The sequence below is a fragment of the Triticum urartu genome, chromosome 5, assembly GCF_003073215.2.
Source record: "Triticum urartu cultivar G1812 chromosome 5, Tu2.1, whole genome shotgun sequence".
NCBI lineage: Eukaryota > Viridiplantae > Streptophyta > Magnoliopsida > Poales > Poaceae > Triticum > Triticum urartu.
The window spans coordinates 426,585,557-426,602,488 of NC_053026.1; the positions used below are offsets into that span (position 1 = coordinate 426,585,557).

The 16,932-nt window shown below is 49.1% G+C and overlaps 1 protein-coding gene across 2 annotated transcripts; it reads left to right on the top strand.

Moving 5' to 3' along the window:
• The first annotated feature begins 7,471 nt into the window (after positions 1-7,471).
• LOC125509511 lies at positions 7,472-9,802 on the top strand. 2 transcript variants are annotated; one of them, XM_048674491.1, is made up of 5 exons: positions 7,472-7,800; positions 7,900-8,021; positions 8,142-8,265; positions 8,857-9,120; positions 9,237-9,802. In XM_048674491.1, exons 1-5 carry the CDS (start codon positions 7,587-7,589, stop codon positions 9,557-9,559), a joined length of 1,047 nt encoding a protein of 348 aa, XP_048530448.1. In that variant the 5' UTR covers positions 7,472-7,586; the 3' UTR covers positions 9,560-9,802. The 2 variants fall into 2 exon arrangements, with proteins under 2 accessions (XP_048530448.1, XP_048530449.1); XM_048674492.1 differs by having other exon boundaries at positions 9,240-9,802.
• Positions 9,803-16,932: the final 7,130 nt, after the last annotated feature.

The window sequence follows — 16,932 nt, forward strand, 5'->3', positions numbered from 1 at the left end:
AAAGGTCAGCACGTCAGCAAGGAGACGATGCCTTCAACAAGGTTACGACGTGAGTCCGTCGTTTGCGAGCTCGACAAATAAAGGTCAGAATAATGATTTTTCACCCCGAACATATATAGTGGTGTTCGAATCAACGTCTTGATGTCGGCTCTTTCAAAAGTCGCGCGAACCAATAGTCCAAGCTAGGCCAGAATGGCACTAGCATAGTGTACCTACGAAGAACTCGCAAGCTCAGAAAAAAAAATGTCTCTCTGAAGAACTTGCATAATGCACTAGGGTTATTGAAATGAACATCTGCTCTTTCTATCTTTTCTGCTGGGAAGGTGACAGATGGTGAAGAAAATAAGCGCCCTGGTCGATTGATGGAAAAGACGGATAGTTACTGTGTCGACACTAAAGGTTAGATGGCGTGATTGGTGGAAAACAAGGCTCCAAAAGTGGCGGTAAAAGCGGGAAAAGTAGGAGATACGGTCTGCAATTCACGCATCTTTTTCCTTGTCGCAACACTGAACTCGCTGTAGCTCCTTTTTCTCAAAAATAAACATGCTACTAAAATAATACTGATAAGTACTGCTACTACTGTAGTAGTTCACTGATTAGCTGCTGGTAGATGGTCGATGCAGGTGTTAGCAGACTGATGCAGGTGGTCCATTCTTCCTAACCAGACGTTAGCGTAGTACCTAGTTCCAGAACGTTTCAGGTCGAGACAACTGCACCCTAGAAACAGGCCCACGGAGCAGGACTAGTAGCAGCTAGTTTCTGTCTTTTAAATACTCCTCTCATTTCATAATATAAGAGCGTTTTTTACACTATTTCAAATAATCGATCTCCTTCTTTTCTTAAAGGACTAGTAGCTCTTTTTTTTAATCAAAAGGACTGATAGCTCATGTAACAATCGAAATCACAGTTCACAACCTCCAGCAAAGAAAATGTTTATTTAACATAGAAACACAATTTTCAACAAAGCAACATAATTGATAGTCTTGGCAAAACAGGATGAAAATCCTAGCCCATGTTGTCTCCGATTGGACGTGCCAATGATGGCACGAGGACGTTTATCTCTTCTTGAAGACATTGTCATGAAAGAAGTCGACTTAGTCATAAGTGTTTGTTTCATATCGTATCATGTTTTATTTTATACAATACTCTAATTGATAATTAGTACTTCCTTAGTGATCTAAGCACTTTTATATTTCTTTACGGAGGGAGTAACAATGATTGTGAGCATCAGTAAGATGCATAGGCTCAGGGGTTTAACTTCCTTTTCAAAAAAGACGTAGCATATATCAGTTCAAAGAAAAAACACACAAACACATACTACTCCCTCCGTTCCGATTTACTCATCGTGGTTTTAGTTCAAATTTGAACTAGAACCACAACAAGTAAATCGGAACGGAGGGAGTACATGAGCATGTGCGCATGGTTAACAATCCACCTACACGAATTATGATAGAGAACCTTTGTTTCTCCGTTGACCCGATGGCTTTGGGGCCGGTAGGTAACTTGCTTTTGGCTGGATTGATATACTTTGATGGATCCTGGGCGCCCAAAGATTGGAGTGACCACCACCAGCACCAGCCCTTGATTTTATTACGTGGAGCCCTTTTTCCTTGGATTTGTCTCACCTCTTCACATGACGAGCTGCAATAATTCAGCCCACCCCCCCTAAAAAAGCAACAGTGTGCAACTGGCCAATTAATCTGTTTCCATCGCACACCAGGTCGCCAAGCCCTTCGGCATTTCATACTGAGGGTAACTTTGGGCACTTTGGGAAAAAGAGGAGCTTCTGTGGGGTTAAGAAGAGGAATAGAAAATTGCTGGGTTCAAATTTGCCTTCCTGTTTGAGTGTGGTGCATGACCAGGGATTTTTGGAGTTATGTCACTTCAATGTTGGCATGCTTTTTGCACAGCAAGGTGGGACTGGAAGTAAAAAGGAGTAGCATGGATTTTCAAGGACGAACTCGTAAATTTTAAGCTGCTCACATTATTACATAATAAAAGATATGCATTTTATCAGCAAAATTTGTTACGAAAAAACTTAGAGCGTGCTCATTTTTTGTTTGTCGAACTTCGCAACAAGTGTAGAAATCATTTATAGGTAGTTGTTTGTTTCAGTGTCGTCTCTGTGACCGGCATGCCATATTTTTCTAGCAGCCTACTTCACATGTCATATGACCGCTGCGTTTGTCACACCTTACAATTTTAGGATCAATTTCGCCAACTTAGATATTTTTTTGGGCTTTTTGTCTTTGCCACAGTTTAACAGAAGACAATGGTCAACTCAGCAAGGTTGCGGTTGGAACTTGCGTCGTATGCAAGTGTTATAAAGTTTGTTGTTTCTTCTTAGCAAAGAGTCAAGCTGAACTTATGTGTGTTTTGAAAAAAAAAGTTGCTTGTCTAGCTAGCTTGTGCATAACTGTTGTCAGATATGTTGTTTCTTCTTAATGAAGGAGCACACTCAACTTATGCGTGCTTTCAGGAAAAAGTTGTGTGTCTTCTACATAAGTGTTGTACGTTTTGTTGTTTCTTATTAGTAAAGAGGAAACTGCTCACTTTGCACATTTTGTTATTTCCTCGTAATAAGAAGACACGCTTCACTTACACGTGTTCTCATAGAGTTGTTGTAAGAGAAGTTATGTCGAGTGTCTTATAAATAAGTGTTGTTAGCATTGGTGTGTTTCTCATTAGTAAAGAAGGAAATGCTCACTTTGTACATGACTATTGTAAATTTTGTTGTTTCCCTTTAATAAGAAGACATGTTTAAATTACAAGCGTTCTCAAAGAGTTGTTGTAAGAGAAGTTATGTCGTGTGTCATGTACATAAGTGGAGTAAACATTGTTGTTTCTCATTAATAAAGAGGAAACTACTCACTTTGTACATGACTCTGGAAATTTTGTTGTTTCCACCTAATAAGAAGACACATGACATAACTCACATGCCTTCTCAGAAAGTTGTTATAAGAGAAGTTATTTCGTTCAGTTTGGAATGTGGTATAAATAAATACATCCCTACCAACTTACTAGATTCCAAAACTGGCTTGCCTTGATCTCCAATTTCGTTAGAGCAAAATTGCAATAAGACATGCGCTTCACGGCTGTTGTAATGAAACAACTTTAGAGGTTTTCATTAACATCCTGAATTCCAGGCGTAAGCTATCACCAAAAAACCCGGATATTCACTTGGGTGCCCGGGCTTAGATGAACCTGGCAAATAGTAAAATCACTAAAAATAGAGAGAGAAAATCCAAAAACTCTGAAGTTCTTTTTTTTGGCAAGCAAGATGTGCATGTGTGTGATGTTCTCTGTTGGAAAAGTCAGTGGCCTAGGTGCTACGTGATGGTCAAACGCCTCGCCTAAGGCATAAATGGAAGTCTAGGCAGAGCAAGCAATGAATTGTCCATCCAAGCAAGGAATCATGCCATATTGCACTGATATGCCAAACGAGCCATATTCCAATGGCACTAGCTGCTAGTTAACTTATTTATATGCCCTATATTAATATTGACACACATATAATACTCAGAAATACACCCTGATAGTAGAACTATATTACTGCCTAGGCCACGCCTAGGGCGCTTAAGAACCGCCTAGACACTAGGCGAAGGCCAACCGCCTCGCTTACGCCTACCGCTTTTTCCAACCTTGGTGATGTTCATGCAAATTTTGGTGAAGTTTGTAAATGCGAGGAGCGCGCGGCAAAAAAGACAAAATCAGGCATGAATAGTGCTATTTTCAAATGTTTCTCACAGACCCGATTTTTTTGTTGCCACGTGATCCTCGAATGTTCAAACTTTACGAATTTTTGCTTGAACATCACGTATTTGAGCATCTTGCATCACCAAAAAAACTTATTTTTCCTATTTTTTCATGATTTTACTATTCATGCACGGGCCGAGCCCAGGCACCGAAACACCGCTCTCCAAAAACAACTGCCATCCTTTCAAATGGAAGTCGCCATCCATTGGATCTTTTTATATATCTTATGCATAGGATCAATTATTTATATAAGTACTTCAATATGATTTTTCTGTTTAGATGCCTTTTCTTTTGATACTTGTTTTCCAAATTCAAATTATATCTAGTAACTAGAAATGTATTTAACACCTAACAATAGCAAATAAATTCCGAAAAATGCCAAACTTTGACCCGCACAATGTATTGTAGTATTTTCCATGTAGACCTTTTTGGAGCATTTTATATAGACATTTTTGAAAGGTAACATACAATGTAGCTTAATTTGGTATTTTACAAAAAATGAAATACAATGCAAGTAAAGGTTTGTATTTTCCCAAGTGGATGTTTGATATATTTTTTGTATACTTTCTGGATAGCAGCTAAAAGATTACATTAGTACTTCAATATGAATTTTGCTTCCATTCGAAGTCCTTTTTTAGATACTTGTTGTTCATATTTGAATTATATCTAGTAAACATCTAGTTGTAAAGGAAATCTAGTAAATAGCTAGAAATGCATTTAATGCCTGAAACACAAATAATTTCATAAAAATATAATTTGTGAGGTACTTTACAAGTTACATTAATTTGGTATTTAAAATGTAGAAAATACAAATTATTGCATAACAATTCAAAACTTGAAGCTATTTTGTGCATACGTGTTATAGAAGGTTGATTTATAAAGACATGGTTGGATGGCATGCGCGGATAAATAGTGTGTCTGTTTTAGGGGATCACGTTGGAGATACCCTTAGAGCATAATAATGTAAAGCCAAGTTGTGATCTAAATCTCAAGTGCAAATTGTGATAAAAATGTTTCATGAAGTTCAAACTTCATATTTTCCTTTGAATGCTAGGATTCTACCCCTCAAATGCATGATTTTACAGAGAAATGTATAATCTAATTTTGTGAAATTGTATGATTTTTTTACATGACCCATGCAAATCATAATATGGGGCCTTGCCAATTTTCGTAAATTTAGACGACATTTAGATTTATTAAAATAAAGATGCATGCAAAGATTTGAGTTTCTATGAGCAAGCATTTTCAAAATATATTTTGTGGATTTTGTTTGAACTGGGAGGTTTTATTTGAGATACATGTAGTTCCAATTTGAATTATATCCAATGACTAGAGAGAAATTCATTTAATGCCTAAATGAGTAGCAGGTGATTTAAAATATCCTTAAATTTGACATGAACAATGTAATAATGTAGAATGTTCCATCCGGAAAAATCTTAGAGTTGTCTAGATAAAATATGTTTTGAATGTACTACACAAAGTACCTTAACTTGGTGTTGCGTAAAATACAAAAATATAGATTCTTGCATGACGAGATGGAACATGGTTCTCAATAATCTGAAATGCAGATGTAGTCTCCATATTTTCACCCAAGTGTGTACCCACGTCGACCTCTTTTCAATAGCAATAACCAAGACGTAAAACCCTGAGATGTTAATACAGGTTATGTAGTTGGTATTGGAATTCAGATCTCCGTCATCTTTCTGACACTCGAAGTAGAAAACATGTTCTATTCACCTTCATGAGAGATATAATGTTTATGTTGGTGAATTGTTTACTTGAAACCATGCGAAGGCGCTCGAACAGTAATAAATCATATTTTAGTAAAATACAATGAAACACAACCTGTTGTGAACTTGCATCAGGTGAGGAGCGATAAGGTATTCTGAGAGTGTTTTGGTACGATTGCTCGCTCAGGTTCGACTACGTCCTCGACATACGTCCACCTGCTTCAACTACTTCCTCTACGGCGGACGGCCACCCTGTTTTCACCGCCATGGCTGAAGATGTCAGCACCCTTGTATGTCCCGACCCTCTTTCTTTCAACATGTGTCATCGATCCATATGCGCATGTGCGATGTTTCTAGCCCGTTGCGATTTGCCATATCAGTAATGTTGTGATTGATGCTAATTTGAATCGAACTTAAAGAAAAACTGCCTATTTTCCTAGCAATATATGTATCCGTGAAAGAAATACTCCCTCTGTATCGTAATATAAGACGGTTTTGGAAATAGTCATAATAATATAAGGCAAATTAAAAAAACGTCTTATGTTATGATAGAGGGACATATTTTTTAAAGCTTTTAACTGGCCTTTTTTTATGGGTTTCAGGAAAATGCCGGGCTCCAGCAGCCAAAATGTCGCACTCATTTTTGGGGCAAAAATTCGTGTTTTGACCCTTTTCTGAAACCTATTCGAGATTTGACCCTGGTTTGAAAAAAAATCAAGATCTGACCCTTTTGCTACCGCCAGAGTCCATGGCGGTAGGGTCTAACAGCCTACCGCCAGGGACTTTGACGGTAGGAAACATCGCTATCGCCAACCGGGCTGGCGGTAGCCTGCACAATCATACCGCCAAGATGCTTGGCGGTAGGCACGAGCATGCACTATGGTCAATATTTAGGAGATTTTTGGCGGTAGGGCATGCAACCCTACCGCCAGGGACCTTGACGGTAGGTTGTTATACCCTACCGCCAAGGTCCCTGACGATAGTAAAAGGGTCAAATCTCAAAAAAAAAATCAAGCTAGGATCAAATCTTGAATATGTTTTAGAAAAGGGTCAAAACACGAAATTTAGCCCATCTTTGGATGCAAGTAATCTGGCTGGTGCCTTTGTGCATCTCCAAGGAGAGACCAGGACAGGTGCTACAAGCCTACAACCCAATTGCCGTCACCCTCTGACCAGTGAGATCACCGAACCAGCAGCCACCCGCGCGGCTTTGACCTCGCTGTAACAGACGCGCGCAGACCTGCAGTCTGCTTACTACTCATCACAATAACAAACTCAAACACATTGCACACTTTGAGGCAACAACAACAAAAAATACACAAGTAAAATAGCGGCGACACGTGATGAGGGAAGGCGTCAGAGACTTAAAGCCGACGGCCAAACAAAGCACAAAGCCGTCCGTCGTAGTACTAATTCAGAGCCCTCGCCGACATACAGCATTTCGAATTGCCGCAGCCTGCGGAGGCGATTCCCGGGAACAAACCGATCGTATCGGCAGGCAAAACAAAAGCAGGTGAGGATCGAAAGAAAAGCGAAAGAGAAGATTACAACGGGAGCAGTAAAGAAAGCGGATCGAGGAGGAAGGGAGGCGTAGCGTACGTACATCGGCCAGCCAAAGGCCAAAGCGGCGGCACGTAGAGGAAGGCCAGCGGCTAGCGAATCACGAGGAAAGCACGCCGGGAGATGGAGGTGGAGCGAGGGCAGCAGCCAACCACCCCTATCTTTTGCTTTCGTTGCTTCGCTTGGACTTTGGTAGTACTACGTAGGTACGCACTCTCTGCTAACTGACTTTGGCCGCGACTGTCACTGGACTGACTGACCCAGCGGAAAGAAAATAACCAAGTGACGCAGCGGCCAACTGGTGTGTGTACACAGGTGGTGCGTTACGGGGCGGCGGTGGACTCGGCATGCATGTCGCGGCTGCACGCTCTGGGCTCTGGCGTTGGGGGAAAAAGAAAAGCCGTCCTATTTAAGCACGCCCGGCCGCCGCACTCTGACGGCCCGCTCACACACACACACACTCTCGCTCCTCTCGCTCTTGTCTTGCCACACAGGCGGGCGAGTGACGCGGCTCATCATACCGAGGGAGGCCGTTGCACCATGGAGACAGCGCAGGAAAGAGAGCTGCTGCAGCGGCTGCCGCTGCAGCTGCAGGGGTGGCCTTTCCACGCCATGCCGCCCAGCTTCGACGCCGGCAGCGGCGGCAGCGGCAGCAGCAGCATGAGCAGCGACTCCTTCCTGCTCGGCTGGGAGCCGCCGTTCGGCGGCTGCTTCGGCCTCGCCGACGCGCAGCTCCACGACCTCTTCCCGCTCTGTACGTCGTGCGCGCGCCTGCCCGGCATCATGCCCGCGCTCTGTTTCCCTCTCCCGCAGCTCCGGCGGAGAATTGAACTCGCCGTTTCTTCGACTGCAGGCATGATGGAGCCGCTCCCGCTGTCGCCGGCCGCGACGTCCACGGCGGCGGGCCTCCCGTCGGAGCAGCAGGGCCCGGCGCCGGCGGCAATGCCCAACGGGGAGCTCGGCGACCTCCTGCTGGTACATACACAATGCCCATCCTTATCTCTCGCGTCCGAATTAACTACGGCGGCAGTTTCTTGCGAGATTTCCTCGGCCGTGTGAAAACCGTCGCTTTCTCTCATTGTTTGCTCTCGGCAGAATTTCTGGGACGCCGGTGATGCCAGCGAGCGGCCGGTCGCAATCAATTCAGGCTGCGTGGCACCGCAGCAGCACGAGAAGAGCAGCCAGAGCAGCGCTGCCACCGCCACGAACTCTTTCCTCTGTAAGCAAAGCCCCTCCCTCCCTCCATCCCTCCCTCAGACTCCATTGATCGACTTGAGCTCTCGCTAGGCCTGTGCGCTTTCTCTACTATAGGCCTCTGCCCCGGTCCTTGGCACATCACCAAGGAGGCAAGGACAAAACACAAAGTCGTAGAGCTCGCATTTAACAATGGAGCTTGTCAATGCCATGCGTTCAAAAAACGCCATGTGGGCCCGGGTGGGTGGGGTGGGGCCCGGCCGAGATTAGCAGCGCCTAATTGTCATGACCTTGATGACCCTATGATTTGCGCATGGTAATATATAGAAGTATATTATAGTACTATCCTGGTAGGATTGCACCATAATAGTGTTGCAATGTGCATGTTATAATATAATAGTGTGGACTTGTTAGTGTGAGCACGTAGAGACAGGCGCTTCTTTTCAAGTAAAGACAGATGTGGGTGTTACATGCTTAGACGGTAGCAAAGATTCTAATCTTGTGCGGGACTGCTCCTGCCAAAGTCGCACCTTTTACGTGATCACTTCATTATTTTCAAGGCGCATTGGGTGTGTGAATTGGATGATTATTAACCGGTTGATGATCGCCGCCGCAGATGATGAGGACGATCTTTTGGGCTCCATTTTCTCCAAGAGGCCCACCATGGCAGAAGAACCGCCCGTGCTCCTCCTCGCCCCGGCGGAGGCGGAGCCCCTCCTCAGCACCTCCTCCTCCTCCAGCTGCCACGCGGGCCCACCCGCCAGCGGCGCCGGCGGGGCCCGGCCGCAGGACGCCACCGCCACCGCCGTGCCAAGTGGCGCGCGGGCCCCGCCGCTCCCCCGCTGCTCCTCCTCGTCGCTCAAACGCGCGACACCGGAAGGTGCTCTTCCGACCTCGACGCGACACGCCTCACAGTCGCCTCCACCCACTCCCAAGAACCGTCTAATCACATAATCTAAGGCGTAATTAACTTTGACTGGCGTCGGTGTCTGGCAGCAGCGGCGGAGTCGGCGTCGGCGGAGGCGGAGTGCAGCCAGAGCGGCGGCAAGCGGCGGAGGGCGGCGTCGGGAAGCGTGCTGTGCCCGTTCGCGGTGCTGAAGCCCGACGGGCTGGACGGCGGCGCGACGCTGGCGGACATCAACGCGCGCATCCTCATGCGGCCGGCGCGGCCCGTGCGGCACCCCGTCGGCGAGTACGCGTGCGCGCCGCGCGTGCTGGCGGCCGACGCGCCGGGCATCTCCGGCAGGGCCGTCTCGGGGTTCACGCGGCTGCACACCCCCGGCCGCGGCACCATCACCATCATGAGGACGCGAGGCTGATGCGTCCATCATTGCAGCACGCCATGTCTGCCTGCCGCGCCCATGGACGACGACGTATGATGATGGTGTGCTCCGTGTAGATTAGCCCGGCTCAATCAGTGCGTGCATGGCTAGCTAGATAGACGCTCGATCGCTAGCCAGCACGTAGTAGCAGTATCCCGAGTTCCGATGCAGTGTAATTATATGCTCGATCACATAAGGAGTGAGTGGGTCAGTGAATGAATAAAATCCTTCCATTTCTCTTCTCCGGATCTCGTCTTTGATCTTTCTTCTTCTCGGATGCTCTGATAGCGATAGCGAAGGCTTCCTTGGATCGTCCGTCCGTCGCCGTAGCAAGGAACAAGAGAGCCGGCTGGTGGCCCCTTGTCCTTGTGCTCCTGGTAGCCAAGCAGGCTGTGCGTGTTTACGGCCGCATACCTACAGCCCCGAAAAGCTGAAAGCAACTGCCTTTCCTTTTGTCTGCAAGGCATGGGCCCGCCCCTTAATTCGAGCTGCCTCCATGTCAAGCTCTTTGCATGAGATCTTTTTCTTTCTTTTTGTAAAAGAATGGACTTGACTTGAGCATACCACATTGTTAATCACTCACCGCAAAGCCTCCCTCTGGAATGGCTTCTTTCCGTTTGTTTAAAATATACTTCCTCCGTTTCAAAATAGATGACTCAACTTTATACTAACTTTAGTATTCCTTTTGTTCATTTCTATAAGACCTTTCAGACAATATGCAAAACAACCTATTTTGAATTGTCCGAAACGACTTACAAAAGTGAACGGAGGGAGTATAAAGTTGGGTCATCTATTTTGGAATGGATGGAGTAAAGTCAAACACCGTCCGGCAAAGAGAATATACGAAGGATAAAGACGGTGGTAGAGCAGGGCATGGTAAAAACCACCACCATCCAAAGCGGGACGAGCAGATCAGTCAAATGATTAAGAAAATAAAGGAAGACGAGCTTGATTTGAGGAAATGAAAGTAGAGAGTTGGAGACGGGAGCACGGCAAAGGCAAAGCGCGACGGGATTCATCATTGTGGTCACGCAAAAGCAGAGCAAAGCGTGGCCGCCGGGGGCACTGTAGCGTGCTCGCCCGCTACACGGGCAGGGCACGGCACGGCACGGCGGCGAACGCTACGGCGGAGCAGAGCATGTCACAAAAGGGAAATGTTCCCCCTGCCCTGCTGCTGCTGCTGCTGCCGCGATTCAAACGAGAGGGTACTACGTACGTAGATCGATCGAGTGGCTGGCTGGCTGGTGGGAAAAAAGTCAGGGGCGCACAAGGTTCCAGGACTGCCGGTGAGATGATGCGCGCGGCAGGTCAACACGCCGGCGCTGGGAGATAATGTGGGCATTGCCTGTGTTGCTCATGGGGATTTCGTAGGGCGCAGGTGGTGGATTCCGGCGGAATTTGGGCGTCAGTTTTGTGATGAGTGCCGTCGTCCTGGCTCTGTGGCTCGTGCATGATCGAGGCTGCGGTCAAAGCTGTTCCGTGGATTCCAAATTCATGACATCAATCGGACGGCGTGGACGCTGGATGGATGGCTGGGGGTGTATCCTGTGAGTGTGTGTGGTGGGACAATGGTTGACAGAGGTTAGGTTAGGTCAGCCATGCACCAACTTTTGAATTAAATGCGTGTAAGCAGAGGATTGTCGAATCAAAAGTGGTGTTGGGCTTTTCAGTTTCAAAATCTGGGATTCATGATTCAGCTAAAGTTGGATAATCTGAGGCAAGTTTGGTTTGCGGGGATCATAGTCTCGTTCCTCGTTCGTAGGAATTTGAAAATAATGTCCAATTGGATTTGTAAAATTCATGTGTGTGTTTTTTCCTTTGAATAGGATATCAAACGGAAATTTTCGCCATTTTTTCTTGGCTACATTCCTTTGAATCAAATGTATGAATAGTATCATTGTAGGAAAAAAAAATTATCTTATGGTTTTCCTCCATTTATCCTTTGAACAAAAGAGGCCATTCATACCTTTCTGTAGGAGCACTCGAAGTAAATTTCAGATGTGAATATTCTACTCCACCGGTTTTTATTTACTTTCAATATTAGTTTTGTCTTAAGTCAAACTTTGCTAATTTTGGCCAACTATAGATAACAAATTGTTAACTGCTCAGTACCAAACCAATACCATTAGATTCTTTTTTTTTGCGGGTGAAATACCATTAGATTCATCATTGGATACATTTTCACGTCATATATACTCACTTTGTCTCAAATATATAAGGCAGAGTAAATACTCATATTATTTTCTATAAACTTTGTCTCTGGATATATTTTGAGACAGGGGGGTATTTGTTATGGTAAATACTCGTATTTTTTTCTATAAACTTTGTCAATTTTATAAAGTTTCACTTTACACAAACCTAATATGTAAAGTAAATACAAACATAGAGAATATTTGCTACGTATAACTAGGAGGATTTTTCTTCTTCCAGCTGAGTATATTAAACTCAACTTTATCTCCTTCCCTTGGCGGCTAGGGCAAACTCTTCCCTCCATACTTCGCCAGCCAGCCCGTGGATTAGCCTCCCCTCCGCCTGACGCTCCGGAGTCCGGTGGTGGGGAGGGAAATCCCGGTGCCTCCGCTTCGGTTAGTAGTTTAGGTTAGAGTTTTTTAGTCCTCGCAGGTGTGGCGCTCGAGTGGATGGCGGCGCTTTTTGTTCAAGTTTGTATTTCGTGCTCTGATTCTCCTCGAATTCGTCCATCTGGACATAGTCGACAGAGCTCCGGCGTAGATTCCTGCCGTCTCCTTGGAGCGGTGAGGTTAGAATTTCCCGTCGTGTGGCGAAATTTGGTGTCAGGTGTTTCAGATCCATTCAACGGTTCAACGACGACAACTGCGGCTCTAGGATGCTAGTTCTTAGGGGCACATGCATGAAGACTTTCCGGCTGTCATCGACAAGGTCAAGCCGGCTCCATAAGGGAGCGGCGACAGCGGCGCGTTGGCGGCTCCTTTTAGTGGCGGCGGTGATCGTTCGGTGGTCTCAGTATCTTAATGTAACTTTTAGGACTTCGTACTTCCGGTGAATTTTCATAATAAATCTGAATCGTTTTCATAAAAAAAACTTATCTCCTTTTTTTTATGAAACCACAACATATCCATTACTATGTATATGACTGTATTGGGGATGCATGAAAACATGAGACTCCCTATTTTACCTTCGACCTACCAACAGCTACCACCCATTTGATGCATGGGCCATTCCACCTTGTTGAGATCCCTCTCGTGTTAAAGTACTCGTGACATAGCGTTGAGGCATTATTTAACGCGAAGAACTTCACGAGGCATGATTCGGTCCAAGGTTTTTGGTAGAGCTAGAGCGTGCATGCAGTTACTGCCGCACCCACCTACATATATAAGCTGGCCTACATATGTTAACGTGCGCGGCAAACTCGTGGGTGGGTGGAATCAGCGCAGATCAATTCTGCGCCTGTAATTAGTGCATCTGCAGAGTGTATATTTGGTTTCAAAGCTGCGGGCTAATGCAAGCCTGGCAGTGTCCCAAACTTCCAACACACAAAAATAATGCAGATTTTGACTGCTGAAAGCTTATGACAAGGCGCCAGGAAAGGCATGCAGGCAGCGGAAAAGTCGAGTTGAATTCGTTGCATGCACGCATGTTTGTTGAGGGCATCTCCAGCCGTTCGCCTCCCAGGGCGTCTAAATAGAGCGGCCTGGGGCTGTGCCGGCGCTGGTTCGGCCTCTGGGGGCGACCTAGCTCCTAGTCACACCCCCAAGCGCCGGCCCCAGGATGCGAGAAATTTAAAACTTGGTCGTTCCCGTCCTCAAAAGACGCCACAAATCCGGCGATCGGACGTAGTCTGGCGTTATAAAAAACAGAGCGTCGCACGCCGCAAGTTCGCGTGCATGATTCACTCGGCGGGGTCGGCTCCAGGCGTTGGTGGAGTCGGCGTGCTCGGGCTCGGCGGTGTCGGAGCTGCTTCGGTGCTGGGCTGTGTCGGCACGACTTCGGCACTGCTGGGCGGCGACGTAGAGGCGTCGTTCGGGCTTGGCGTCCGTGTGATCGTGGGCGCGGGAGCTTGCGTCGTCGGCGTCGTCGGCGTTGCCGTCCGCATCTGATTCAGGATGAGGCCGCGCTCCGCCATGTACCACGCCCTGAGCTCCTCGTCGTCGCTCTGGAGCATGTCCGCCCCGCCCATCAGAAAAGCCATGTCGGTGTTCCTCTTCTTCGCGGCGACGTTCGTCCGGAGCAGGTCGAGCTTGATGGCACGTAGGACGGCCCGGGCCTGGGCGTCGGCGAGGCAATGCTCGATGGACTCCTGCACTCGCGCGATTGCCGCGTCGGCGTTTTCCCCTTCTTTGCCAATTTGTGACCCTCCGGCCGCCCCTCACTCGCGCCCGGAATCGTCGCGTCCGGCTTGTATGTCTCCTTGGCCTTGTCGAGGGCACGTCGGACTTCCGCCCACTTCTCGCACTTGTCAATGTGCTTGTAGGCGTGAAGGTGCTTGAAGTCGGCGTCTTGGTTGTCGCCCCGATACATGGCGAACATACGCAGCAGCTGCGCGGAGGAACAAACAGTTGACGGGCGGCGGGCGTAGCCGACGAAGATATGTGGGCGAACGGCGTGCGTACCTGATCCTCAACACTGGCGTCGCTCTCCGGGCGAGCCGCGACCTCCTCGACGACTTCATGCCATTTGTTGCACGCCAACTGGATACGCCCCCAATGGTTCGCCATCACCTTGGAGCCGCGCTGCATGCAGACGCCTTTGAAGTATGGGTCGACGAGCTTCCGCTCGTCGAACTCGGCCTTGATGCGGTCCCAGTACGTCTCCAAGCTCTGGTTCGCGCCGGTGGTCGGGTCGAGGCAGACGACTTTCCATGCTTCGGCGATGCATTCCTCCTCCTTGGACGTCCACTTGATGCGCGGTTCGCCTGACCTAGCCACCCGCTTCTTCTTCTTCTTCTGGCGCCCCTTCATCGGAACAGGAGCCGGCTCATCCTCCTCGTCCTCCTCGTCCTCCTCCTCCTCCTCCTCGGGTTCCTGCGCTTCGTGCGCGTCCTCGCCGTAGACGTAGCCGAGCTCGGCCTCCATGTCGCCGTTGAGATCCACTACCTCGTCCTGGGTGGCGAACCCGGGAGACGCGGCGGCCGCGGTCGATCCTATCGCGATGATGTCGTCCATGTCGGCTCCTGTGTCGTCGGCGTCACCGAGGTGCGAGAAGGGCAGCGGACCACGTCGGAGATGGGGCGTCGGTGTGGACGCGTAGGCGGCGGGCGGCGAGTAGTTGTATGGAGGGTACTGCACGCCGACGAAGGCGGGCGAGGGTGTGCGCGTCGCGGGGTGGCCATGGGGGAATGTCACGTTTGGGTTGAACCCCCCGTGCGCGTCGCCGTCGGCGTAGCCGGGCGACGATGATCCCCATGGAGAGCCGACGCCTTGCTGTCCCCAGGGCGCGTACTGGGCGTGGCTGATGGCGGGTGGATTCATCATCCCCGCGTGGTCGACCGATGAGGAAGACGCTGCCGCACGCGCCGCGTTGTCGCGGGCCTTCTTGGCATGCAATGGCCCTGTTCCGCCGGTCGGTGGTGACTGCGTCGCGTCGCTGAACTTCCACCCTCCGCTCGGCGCTCGACATGCCCGGTGGCTTCGATGGCGGCGCCCTCGGCTTCCTCTGCTTCGGCTAGGCCACGGTGCCAGTCGTGGTTGCCGCCGCGCACGGCATGGCGTACTTCTTCGGCGGCATGGCGGCGACTGGAAGGCGAGCTGGAGGGGGTTTGGCGGGAGAAAGGAAGAGAATGGCGGGAGGAAGGCGAGCGAGCGGGAGAGATGCGAGGAAAAAGCGTCAAGAAACGGCGGGAAAAGGCCCTCGGGTCGCCGCCAGGGCGGGCCCATGCGCCTTTTTCGCTTGCGCCGGCTCCCCAAGCGCCCCCCAGGGCGCCGGGTTCGGCCTGGGTCCGCCGGCACCAATTTTTGTCCGAGCCGACAAAAAACGGGCTTTTAGGGACGCGACTGGGCCGTTTTTTTTACGCCGGCGCGGCAAAATCGTTTGGGGAGGATCTGTTTGGGCCGCGGCTAGAGATGCCCTGACACCTTAGTGCTTAGCTAGGGACGATAAGCTGCTAGTAACAATTGCACCGCCGTTTAAACGCAACGATGCATGCAAGGCGGCCGTACGCCTCGCGATAATGCGACGTACTACACTCCTCGAAAATCAGTCAGTAGTGTTTCCACTAGCTGCCTCCCCGGCTTCTTTCACGCACAAGTCAAAACCTCAGCTTTCTATGATTGCTTTCATGGCTACGGAGATTTGAAATGGTACGTGCGTGTGCCCCCTGCCGGCCGCCGATCATGGGGCGTACGAGCTAGCTAGCCTCCCGGGGCAAGCGGACAAGGGGATCAGTGTACCGTGTACGCACTGCGACTCTGCGAGTGTAGTTATAGTACTACGCTCGTGTGTAATGCGACGCAGGGTGGCGGAACAAAACAGATCTGAACGGAGACCGAGAAAGCCGGTGCGTGGATCGGTTCGGTCGGTGTGGATCATGCGTGGCATCAATGCGGCCGTACTGCCGAGTATACTGCTAGATGCGTGGAAGATCGGATACGGTGGTCAATCATGTGGTATCATGGCATGGGTCTCCCAGCCAGCCAGTTCGGCTCGCGCCGGCGCGCGAGCGGGGGTCATCATGCCGTGTCGCCGCGGGGCCGGCCACCACCGTCGCCTGCTCGTATTTACTTCTCGTGACAACATTTAGCGTCGCGGTGGCGGCCTGCCTGAGGTTGGTGGCGGAACTGGCGATGGCTAGTCTTTGCTGCCGCTTCAGTTATGCCATGCACGCAGCGCCAGCCTTGCGCGCGCCACCTCAGTTCGGGATTAGGAAATGATTTCTGAGTCGGCTCGGTCGACGTCCAAAGCAGAGCGCGGCGGCCAAGTGCATGGCGGGCTGCATCTGCATGCATGGATCGGTTCCCGTCCTCAATGCTAGCTCATGCATGCACGATGCACGTACCTACTAGTGCCTTTTATGTTTTGTTTTCGGGGAGCTTGAAGTGTACTGTACTCATATTTGCGGTGCCAAGGAGCAGTACGCCTGCATGGCAAAAGCTACCCACCCTGCTGCGGTGCTGGCGCCGAGAAACTGTGCTGCGGTTGTCGCAGTCTCGGTGTGTTGCCACTGTAGAGCTCGCCGTACGTGTTTCCGGCGCTACTTTGGTCGACATGAACTAGTGGAGTTGTTACGCTGTACTATAGCAGAACGCCACCTTATGATCCGATGACTTGTTTGCTGTACGGTGCATTCTGTGTTTCTCTAGGATATATCTGTGTCGTTGAGCTGTTATTATCGTGAGGCAAAAATACTCTGCTCTCACAGCTTTTTATCTTCCTTTCCTACGACTTGTATGAATCCT